We start from the raw sequence: 11,558 nt of genomic DNA, 5'->3' as shown, positions 1-11,558 counted from the left end.
GTGGACCTGCCGCAGGCATGCCGGCGGGAGCTCCACCGGAGCCAAATGCCGCCCCCCCGGGAAACGGCCGCCCCAAGCGCCTGCTTGTCTAGAGCCGCCCCTGCTAAGGACTCACTTTGGCGCAAGATGAGAGACTCGGCTTCCAAAAGGACGGGGCTGGAGTGGGGGAGAGATTTGGCAGATCTCTGTGAATGACACCACCAAGCGCTCCCCACCCAGTGATTGTCCACTGGGCGGGGTGGGGGGGTTGCGTCTCTCGGTTTTGTACATTGTGCTGGTGAGAGGCAGACACCCCCGGCCCCTCTCCCGCGTCTCCCCGTCGGCATGCAGCGGCAAGCGGTGCAGCCCCGCCCAGCGCCGCGGCCCGGGGAAGGAGGCGGGTGGGATTGAACGGTGGGAACTGAAAGCTCGGCGCTGGGTTTCCCTGAGTCCCGGAGACTCGGTGCCATCCGGGGGGAAGAGTTTGCACGGCAGAAACCGTGCGAGGGATGAGGAAGGCGAGGGCGCAGCGGCCGCTTCTCAGGTTGCTTCCCCCTCCCCCCAGCCCCTTGCCTGGCTGGGGCGTCGCCGGGTCCCGGGAGCGCTGCGCTGCGCTCCACCTCCCGAGGCGGCCCGGGAAGCCCCCGCGCTGTCGGCTGCCAGCGCAGCTGCTCTCGGGAGGAGCCTCTCGGGCATTTCCCCTCAGCGCGCTGCAGGCTGTAGCCCCCAGCTGGGGTGAGGCATCAATTTGCTGCTGATTCCTCTCTGCCCTTCTGCTCACTGGGGGCTCAGGTCCTGGCCCCAGTGAGTTTCCTGGGATTTCTGCAGTGGATTTAAGTGGAAGCAGGATTTGGCCTTGACTATAACTGGGATTGTCCCCCACCCCTTTGTAGGAAGTGTCACCGCAGCAGCCTTCCCTTTCCCCTATATTATGCGGAGTTTCTAAACCCGCTCTGCTTTGGGGGGTGCCGGTGTGTTAGGGCTAGTGGAAGTCACTTTTTTTCCACAGTGAAAAAGCTGGTCTTTTATGTAGTCTGTTCACTTTTTTTTTATCTGAGACTTTTTTTTTAATCCTTGGTTTACTTCTTTCCAAAACTAGCACCCCAGATTGTGATCCTCTAAATTTTGGGCAGGGAGGGAATAATCCACTTGTAAGATCTGATCCCAAAGGTTTAAAAATGTGTTTAAATGGAGATGATCCAGGACGTATCTGTAAAAGGTTGGCATGGGGTGTCAGTTTAAGTTTCCTTCAAACATGGTACCATTCTCATGCTCATTGTTTCACTTTTGTTTTGCTTCATAAAATGTTTCAAAACGTTTATGGGAAAATCTGGAGAGAGAAAGAGAGTGCTAGCCTAGTTGTGTAAATGGGCTTTTGGCCCATTTGCAAACAACTGTGGGTGGAGACAGTGTATGTGAAAACAGTATTTTTATCAATGAGATCTATATTTTTTTCCTAAGGGAAAGTTAGTGAAGAAAGGCAGGTTACTATATGTCAGACATATTCAGATTCTTATCTCTGTATCTTGTAATATGCATCTTATAAAATAAGCAACTAGGCTTGTGCTTGCATGTTCTGTAGATAATTTTACAAGATACATATAGAGTGCATAGCAACTCAATCTTGGGATCAGGATAATTCTTTTTATTTTAGGGTAGAGAGTTAAGTATGTCTGAATATAGATTAGTGATAACAGGGCAGAATTCTTGGGGAAAGTGAAGGCCTTGTTTGAATTATATTTTTGGCCTCAAAATTAGTGAATATAATATTACTTGATTCCATGCCCTTATGTCTAAGATGAAATGTAGTATTGGCTTTATATCTATTAGGACTGCAATCCAAAGACCATATCCTGGTCATGTGGAGAAATAGATCTGATGACATTAATTAGTATGTCTATTTGTCAAGGCTTGAGAAGGCAGGGTAAATGACGATTCCAGGCTTGGCTTCTGCTCCTTGTTTTGCAGAAGCAGCCCATTCATTCCCTAGATGTGAAAGGAGTATGTTACTGTCAAACAATTGGCTTTGGTCACTGCATGAACTCGCTTTGTCAGGCTGTGCTGGGAGGCCCATCCAGTTCTTTTTGTCTGGAAATGGACCTATGAGAGAGATGAGGGACATAAGTTTTCTGTCTTTCAGAAAGATTGAGAAATTCTGAATGTTGTAGCTACCGCTTCAAAGGAGCATTACTGTTTACCTCCATAAATTCTGTCAAAAATTGCCAATGCCGACCTTTGCAAGACAAGGATTGTTACTGACAATATAGCAGGGGGGGGGGGGGGTGACATCCAGAGTGAGAATTGCAAGCTGTTCAGAAGAGAATTTCAGAAATAATTTTTTTATTAAAGTTAATGTTTAAAATTAAATATACACAAGTTAAGAGGGAAGGTACTGTACATCTGGGGTCAGGCTTGAGTCACAAGGGATTACAGGTATCGGTTGCAAGGATGAAGAGATACATACATATCACATAACCAGCATAGACCCAGATTGGGGTGCAAGAGTTTTTAAAGTATCAGTGGATAAGTGAGCTTGGGTACGCCACCCATAGATTGTATAAGGATTCCAAGTCAGTATCGGTGTAGTGAATAAGTACATGGGTGGGGTGCATCCCTTGGTTCGTCAGGGAAGGAAGGGAGTTATTTCCCTGGTCGGCGGTCTCAATTACTCAATGTGGTATTGTCGGTGTCCTGTGACGTGTTCTGTATAAATGTCTCTTGGACCACCTGATGGTAGAGTAGAAGGAAGCAGAGCTGTGATAGTTGGCTGTCCGGTTCTCAAAAACTGGTAGTTAATAAATTCACTTGACCTTCCCGTACGTAAAACCCAGAATTAGTATGAAGGGGAAAAACTGGAAACCTGGGTACAGCTCCTCTCCGTATAACTCAGACTGCCCCAGTTTATTATTCTCTATTTAACTTTGGGGAGGGTGTTGTGGTGTGTGAATCTTTTTAGATATTTCTTTCTAAATGTTTACTATTAAAGGCATTAATTTTAGGCATCACTTCTAATTTTTGGAAAATTTGGATTCCTGTAGTTTTTGTGTGTACCTGCATCTCTGTGTGTGTTCTAAAACAAGTCAAACATCTAGTATTTTGTGTTCACTGGTGTACTCATTTCAACACACAACTTGTGGTGAATAATATCCAAATGCGTGCACAATGAAATGACTTTATAGATAATTATTATTTAAGAAGGGAAATTGTATTGCTCAGAGAATTGCTTATGTGTTACAGAGTCTGTCACCCCTTAGGCACTGGTTCAAATATAGGTCAATTTCAGAGTGAACAAAAGTCTTTATACCGTTAGATGGTTATTGGGTGGTCCATGAAATAAATTGAAATAATGTGAGTCCAGTTTCAAAGGGACAGCTGGCCACATCCCACAAATGACTAACAGTTAGTGCTAGTTACCACTCTTTTTGCAGTTTCAGCAGAGAGGTCACCAACTTGAATGGGCTAGGAGTGTGAGTTATGCTTTCCTTCCTAGAAGTGAGGGTAAATTAGTGAGGTGCAGAAACCTGTATGGTACTTGTTCTCTGGACTTCAGTTTAAAGGACTGTTAATTTGGCACTTTTTACAATTTAACTATTATTTTAGGATCCAAGAATCTCATAGTTTTTTTGCTTTCTTCATCCTCCCAGATGTTACATGTAGTATATAACCAAAGCTGCTAATAGCTAGTATTTACAGTGATAATAGTGATGGAAAATGTATTGCAAACCCCCCTCCCCCAAAAACCAACAAACCAACAACTTTTTTTAACAAGAGCAGTGTTTTTATATTTTTTTATTTTTTACCGTAGCTGAAATTGATATGATTTTGGAGTAACATTGAGTGGTAATAGGCTAGATTAAAATGAATCTTTGTTACAGCTGGCTTTTAACTGACTCTCCTTCTGTAGAATAGGCCCGTTTTTTTCTTAACACATGATATAATTTGTGGCTAGTCTGTTAGGAAGCATTTTAAACCAAGTTAAATTTTGCGTATGCTGGTTAAAATAACTGCAGTTTGTTGTCTAAAAGGCAAGAGAAAATTAGTCCCTAAAATACCTGTTTTTCTCATTCTTACTATTTTAGGGATCTGTGGAATTTAAGGAATCCTTCTCTAAGATAACTTTGCTGCTGTTCCGGACCTTCCTTCTCAGTATTGTGATGGTTTCAATTGAAGTACATTTCTGAAGAAACTGACCAGAATAGGAGTCTTATTTTTTTAAAATGTTCAAAATTCAGCAATGTGTAACAGCTAACAGGATACCCAGGAAAAGGCCATATAGATGTGACATCTGCTATAAACAATTTGAAACACCATCAAAATTAGCTAGGCATTATCTTATACACACTGGTCAAAAGCCATTTGAATGTCATGTATGTCATAAAACTTTTAGACAGCTAGTCCATTTGGAAAGACATCAGCTAACCCATAAACTTCCTTTTAAATGTAACATTTGCCATAGGAACTTCAAAAATTTAATTACTTTCTTAAAGCATCAACAGCTTCATAATGAAAACTACCAGAGTGATATTAAGCAAGCTAAAAAATCAGTGGATGCTAAGCAAGATAGGCAGTTGTATGGAATATTTCATTGTTCTGTTTGCCAGAAATCTTTTACAACAGAAGAGCTGTGGATGCTGCATCAGTGCACAAAGTCAGATCATCTGCACAGTGCCAGGAGGAGAAAGAAAACTCATATGTGTGAAACATGTAACAAGATGTTTCCATCACGATCTAAGCTGGAAAGACACTTGCTGATTCACACTGGCCAGAAACCTTTTAAATGTTCCTTGTGTGGGAAATCTTTCAGGCAGTCAACACATTTGAAAATCCATCAGCTCACACACACAGAAGAGAGGCCTTTTCAGTGTTGTTTTTGTCAGAAGGGATTTAAGATGCAGAGCAAACTCCTGAAGCACAAGCAACTCCATGTCAGAAATAAGTCTCTTCCCAGAGTCCTTTACAGAGCAAAGACTTCTAAATATCCTAGACCTCAGAACTCGCTGGAAGGAAAAAGGGATAATTTTGAGAATGTTGATACTTATGAGCCCCTGGAGAATGATCCACTTGATGTTCACTCTATTTATATTGTACCTTTTCAGTGCCCAGTGTGCGAGCAGTGTTTTGAAACAGAGCGGGTTCTAAATTTGCACAAATGTTTTTACCTGAGAGATGGCAAAAATTCAAACAGTGGCAAATCAGCCTACAGCCACAAAGCCAACATTAAAAGTAAAGTCCTGATGAAACTCAAACATGCTGGAGAAAAGGCATCAGATTCATCTCAGTCTGACAGAAAAAAAAATAAAACAAGTCACTTTAAAAGTCATGACCTGTTTGCATCTAATGAGCAGCATTCTGATTGGAATGCTTCGCCTAAAACTTTTAAGAATTATCATAGCAAGCTTGTCAGGCACAAGACAATTAGCAATAAAAAGAAAAGGACATTTGTCATGCCATTTTCCTGGCAAGAGCACCTACAAAAGCACAAATTAGAAATTAATTTAAATGGTATAATTACTGGTGAAAGCATGTTAAACATGGATGATTCGGTTCATAATAAAGATGACTCACTTTATGGTTCATTGGATGCTGATTTCTTTGATAATCCAGAAGCAGCACTTCACTGTGCTTTTTCAGCTCCTCCTAAAAATATACATAATAGACACAAAGTGTGTAAATGTGACAGATGTGAAAAAATCTTTCCTTCTTCATCCAAACTTCAAAGACATTATCTTATTCACACGGGACAGAAGCCCTTTGGCTGTAATGTTTGTGGGAAGACATTTAGACAGTCAGCTCACTTAAAAAGACACCAGCTCACCCATACTGAAAAGACACCATATAAAAGCCCTGTTTGCCAGGTGGAATTTGAAAATCTGAACAAACTTTTTAGTCATCAGGGAGATCACATTGAATTTGAGTCTTCTCAGCCTGTGGGTTATTCCAAAAGACCTTCACAGGCATCTGGCTTTCCAGAATTTGAGCTGATTCAGTCAAATCAAGCAGGTGAAATCAAAGTTGAGCTAGACTCTGGGGACTTTGTTCTTGGCACCAGCAGTAGAAACACACTGCCGTATTTGTGTAGTAAATCGTTGGAAACGGAGCAAAGCCATTACAGTCACTGGTATGATTTTTCTGGAGGTATGGAAAAAAGTGAAGCTATTAAAAAGTTTTATCAGTGCAGTGTCTGCTTTAAAACTTTCAAATCACCTTCCAAACTTGAAAGGCACTATTTAATGCATGCTGGACAGAAGCCATTTGAATGTTCAGTTTGTGGTAAAACTTTCAGACAGGCCCCACATTTGAAAAGGCATCACCTTACTCACTTTAAAAAGAAATCCTAAAGATAAAATGGCTGGCAGAGTTCCACTGAGTGGAATAACAAACACTAGAAGGTATTTTGTGTTCAACAAAAGTGGATGGTGTCCAATGAGGTTGTTTGTTTGTTTTTAAAGTCTAAAACTTCTAGATTACATAATTATGAACAGGCTTACATTAGATTGACTGGAAAGCTACTACTTATGTTAAAGAGATGACCTGAAGAAAGGTTAATATACTGTTTTCAGACTGTCTACTTATATATTTTGTGATGTATAAGGGTTGATGTTTGAAAACTTCCAGAAATGTTTTTTTTAATTGTGAATACATGTAGTTATTGCATAAAAGTGTTTCAGCAATCTGTAGTGCAATATAAATCACATGTTTAAAAGTTGTGCCTCTTCCCCAGCCAGAGGAGTTATTTCATGACAATATGCTTTCTGACTGCACCTGCCAAAAAGCAAATGTAAAAAGACTGTCCTTGATCCACTTCACTTTGTCTCCAGGTATGTAGAAAGCATAAGATGCATGCTGTGCCTGGTCGATAGTATTTTTCTTATGCTCCTGTTTGTTCTGCAGATCAGGTAATACAAGAGAAAAAGAAAGGAGTTGGAAAAGGAAGAAGTGGAGGAGAAAGCCCAGAGGGAAAAATAACTTCCACAACAGTAACACAAGATTAATAGAGATAATAGTTACCTGCTTTAAGATCTATGGATGAAGAGTGCTATGTAATAGCTAGGTATTGAACCTATGCACATTAAAATAACAAAGTGTTCCTGAGTCAGTACAGTCCTCTTAACCTCATTTGACTCTTCCAGTTTTGTTCCCTGCCTCTTCTAGCTTTTTGGGTCAGTCCACACAATATTCAAATGTTGTTCTGCAAGAGAAGTGGATGAGACTCTTTGGTGGTGGTTTTTTTCTTTTTTCTTTTTTTTCCCCCTCTTCTCATGTAATGATGTCATTAATGTGTCCCCTTTCCACTCAGCCACCTTGTATCCTTAGTTCTTCTGCAAGGCCAAAATTCTGAGTAACAGCCTCCTTGTTTCCTGGTAGTGCACACTGCACAAGTTAAGGAAATATTCCTTAGGATGGGATAAGATGATAACTGAAAACAATGTTCGGAAGTCCTATTCCTTTATAACATGAAATAATGGGATTGTAAATGACAACTAGCTCCTATTAAGTAAATCCATTTTTGTATTATTAAAAGCTGTAGTTACAGTATGAATTTTCTGGTAAGTGTTGGGATATGCCCACTTTTTCCCTTACGCTGAAAGAATGCATAAGCAAAAATAATTATGGACATGCTGGGGAAAGACTGAGAACTCGTAGATAAGAATGAAGTTAGTTTTTTTTCCCCCTCAGAAAGAAAAGCTGCCAGCTAAAGTGTGTCTTTGTTGTGTAACTTCTCAATGCTTGAACCCTAAAGTTTCCAACTAACAGAAGATTGGTGAGATTCTTTTCATTGTTTAAGTAGATCCAGATGTATTTAAATGAACTCTTTTTTACTTATATTTGCAGTCTTTCAAGTGATTAACCTAAGTCTGACAATGGCATAAGCTATATAATATTTGGTATGAATGAAGTGAGGATTTCCTCCTATCTGGAGATTGTCTGTCTCCCTTATGTGAGAGAGTAAAACATAGAAAAATGGTCTTGCTGGTATGATCTCATACTTGGCTATTGGTTATACTTTTAGACTTTTTTTTTCTCCTCTCCTGTCCCTCCCCCCACATTCTGTCAGGTTGTTTTGTATTAAAAGACAGAATACCGTAAAAAGTGTTTTGAGGTGTGCTGTAGAGCTCTTTTGAAATACCTGTAACAAATCTTTTTATTTATGTAGTACTTTTATTGTGCACTTCATTTGAAGACTCTAGAGGTGTGAAGACCAACTATGTGAAATTTGATATGCAGAAGGAAAAAGATTAGATGTCACAGTAACCAACCATTGCCGCATGTTAGAACAAATAGGATTGTTTCTGAAACCATTTTTTCTGCTTTATAAAAACAATAAACTTTTCAATACATATTTATAAAGAACCAGACTTTTCATGTTTTAAAAAGTTTTGAGAGTCAGATTAATGACCTGAAACAAGGTTAAATTTAAGAGCACTGCTATTAAACTTGATGGGGAGTCTGGGGAATACAACTATGGTAATTTCTTAATCTCTTTGTACAGACCTAATCACTCTAATGGAATATACAAAAGAGCATTTTAATAACTACTATAGAGATACGGATATACCAGTACTTTATTATCTACCAGATATTTTATTTTCCCTATACATCTGCATGTATAAATATTATGGAGCGACAGTCTCCTCCCCCAAATGAAGGTAACATAGACTTACAATAAGTGTATTTCATAATTGATTTTTGCCCAGACACAGTTAAATTTTTCAAGAGTCCTTTCCTTTTCAAATTCTGCATACGTAATCTATAGTCATTGGAATATTCTTTGCCCAAATTTGAGGTGATCCAAATGAGCTGGTATTGATAGATGGGAGTGGGCTTCAGAAAAATGGGTGTCCACTTTGTTTTAAAAAGTGAATGCTTTTTTTTTTTTTTTTTTGCCATGCCTTATCTCAAAAATAGCTTTTCCTAGAAATTTCAATAGAGATTTGAAAGATCTTGGAAGGACTTTATGCACAAGCCCAATTTTGAGATCAGGAAAGGCACATTTGGGAAATGTTATTTACTGGTTATTTTTGGAATCATGGAATAATTGTTAGGGCTCTAGGGAACTTTTTAAAAGGCATCAGGGGGTCTTTTCCCTTGATTTTAGTGGGAATTTTATTCAGCCCTAAGTTAGTGGTGAAGACTGAGGGACTGATCTTCCTCTCCTTTCTATACCAGTGTAATTCCATTAATCTTCAGAGGAATTATGCAGTGAAGTGAAGTGGAGGATCAGGCTCCTAAAACTGAACTGGAAAAATCTAGGAGGGTGAAAAACTGGCTGTTTTGAAGTCAATGGCAACATTCAGATAGGGCCAGGATTTTTCCCTGTGTCTCTAGGTCTTTTCCTTGCAAAGATATCATTCGGAGTGCAGACTTATGTCCAGGCATGTTAACTCATTCATTCTGGTGTCCTTGAAGAGTTTAAATGTAACCTTCATTCTGAATTCCAGGCTTTCTAATGGTGGTTTAGTTTACCTTTTGTTTCTACTGGTGGTGATATCCTACCACAAACCTGTGGCAAGTGAACAACTGTTATGAATTACTGGCTGTCCCGAGGAACAACGTGGAAACCTATCTGAAGGAATGTTCTGGAGTAGCAGCCAGCAGGCAAACCTGCAGGATGATAAATTCTGCAGGCTTCATACATGGAAACCAGGAGGAGGAGCGAGGTTGCCCTGGGGAAGCACAGATCCATTTTTGCTATGGTGGTTAGGGCACCCAGCGGGGAGTTTCGAGACCCACGGTCCTGTCTCCTTGCTTCAATGACTGTTTATCCTTGATTGAAACAGCTTCAATGGGAGAGATTGAGAGAGCCCTGCATCAGGATATCCCATAGCCCAATGGTTAGATCATGCTCCTAAAGGGTAAGAAACCCTTGTTCAAATCCTTTCTCTCCCTCAGACAGAGGGGGGATTTGAATCCAGGTCTCCTACATCCCAAATGAGTGCTCTAATCACTGGACTGAAAATTATAAAATGGGCACCACTAGCAACAACTCCTCCAGCTAGAGCTTGAATGGGACTACATCTGGTAGGTGGCCTCTGGGCATGCCTACCAGATAGGGCCCTGCACAGTGGAGATCCAGGTATTGACTCAGTTTAGGCACCTAAAGGGTTAGGCGGCAGCTGAGTGGGAGTTTTGTGGATCACAGTGGAGCCTAAAACTGGGACGTATGCATCTAAATCTGGAGTCTAGGCAATTAAGTACCTTTGTGGATCTGGGCTTAATCCAAAACCCACCGAAGTTGATGAGACTTCAAATCTCAAACTGGGACTTCTGTTCTAATGCTCAATTACCTTGGCTTCCTTCTACAGTACATGTAAACCTCTGTAAATCTTAATCCTGCCCCTTTTACAGACTTCAGTAATCCTTAGTGAGTACAGCGGGACTGGTCTCATCAGGAAATACTGCAGGATATCTCCCTATAATAGTCCCTTGTAGTAATGTGTCTTTAATGTTCAAACTGCCTGGGTCTCCTAAACTATAAAGAGGCTTGTGTTCATATTAGTTGCACAGGAGTTTGGGGGATTTTTAAATGGTGAGTTATAACTTAATAAACTGGGTTTATGCTTTGATGGCTCTGGGTAATGTATGTCTGAGAGGCAGTCATTATAAGGAAAATTGAATTACAGAGTGACTTTTTTTTATTACCAGCTACATTATTTTTCCCAGTCTGAGTGGATAAATTGTACTACCTTATGTGATCACTATGTAATAATGTTTCTCTAGTAGCTTTGAATAGCACACTTTTTTGTTTTTTTCTAATATAATTGTAAACTTTTAGTGCTCACAATGAAGGATTAATGTTACAGTACTTTGAGCCAAGAAACCTGTGTGCAGGCACAGTGAATGCTTCCTTATTTAAAAACCTGAGACCCTGTCACTATGCCAGCCCTGAGTCCCTACATCTCTGCTAACCCCGCCCTCTATCTTCCACCATTCCAGTTCTGTTCCTTTCAAAGATCTGTGAATGTACAGTAATCCTGAGCTACATACCTGCAAGATTGCAGTATATCCCCCCATCCTGCAAATTTGATGCTGCTTATGTATCTGAGTCCTGATCTACATACCCCCACCTTTCTAGTTATTTCCTGCCTACCATGATTCTGCTAATGCACCTAATCTGGATCTGCAGAGACCTACCATTCCAGTTCGCCCCACACCTGGCTTCCCATTAGCTTCCAACACACCTATAGCTTGATCCAAATTGCACTGAAGTTGATGAACAGATCACCATTAACTTTAATGGATTTGGATTCACCTACAGTCCTGATTTGCAGGCCCTCATCTTTCCAGTCTTGGACCTTTTGAGCAGAGACTAAAATTTTGTGCTGAACAGTTGTTCATAATTGTAGTTTTGTGATGTGCAGAAACTAAGATGAGATCCTCAAATTCCATTTTACTTTGAACATATGGGCATGCTCCCATAAACACAATTGAGTATAATGTTGTGAATAGTCCCAGTATTGTCCTATTCAGTAGTATGTGCACAATTGGGTCAAATGATGATAGAAATACATTGTGCCTCTGTGACCGGGGTCCCAGGGGAGCCACACTGAGGTTACTTAATTAGGGCAAACTGCAAAGAA

The 11,558-nt window shown here is 40.4% G+C and overlaps 1 protein-coding gene across 7 annotated transcripts; it reads left to right on the top strand.

The window, feature by feature from the left end:
- The first annotated feature begins 299 nt into the window (after positions 1 to 299).
- ZNF770 (zinc finger protein 770) lies at positions 300 to 8,324 on the top strand. 7 transcript variants are annotated; one of them, XR_005598481.1, is made up of 4 exons: positions 414 to 523; positions 4,059 to 7,030; positions 7,657 to 7,741; positions 8,135 to 8,324. XR_005598481.1 is itself a non-coding variant. In XM_039538821.1 (3 exons), exons 2-3 carry the CDS (start codon positions 4,197 to 4,199, stop codon positions 6,969 to 6,971), a joined length of 2,019 nt encoding a protein of 672 aa, XP_039394755.1. In that variant the 5' UTR covers positions 414 to 523; positions 4,059 to 4,196; the 3' UTR covers positions 6,972 to 7,071. The 7 variants fall into 7 exon arrangements, 4 of the variants coding, with proteins under 4 accessions (XP_039394752.1, XP_039394755.1, XP_039394751.1 ...); XR_005598479.1 differs by having other exon boundaries at positions 4,059 to 6,797; positions 6,871 to 8,324; XR_005598480.1 differs by having other exon boundaries at positions 4,059 to 7,741.
- The last annotated feature ends 3,234 nt before the right edge of the window (positions 8,325 to 11,558 follow it).

The sequence above is a fragment of the Mauremys reevesii genome, linkage group 4 (assembly GCF_016161935.1).
Source record: "Mauremys reevesii isolate NIE-2019 linkage group 4, ASM1616193v1, whole genome shotgun sequence".
Taxonomy (NCBI): domain Eukaryota; kingdom Metazoa; phylum Chordata; order Testudines; family Geoemydidae; genus Mauremys; species Mauremys reevesii.
The sequence above is the reverse complement of the archived record's forward strand: the minus strand, read 5'-3'. Positions and strand labels throughout refer to the sequence as shown.

Bases quoted from the DNA above. Each gene is read 5' to 3' on its own strand.
- ZNF770 (XM_039538818.1), top strand. From the start codon at position 4,197: ATGTTCAAAATTCAGCAATGTGTAACAGCTAACAGGATACCCAGGAAA.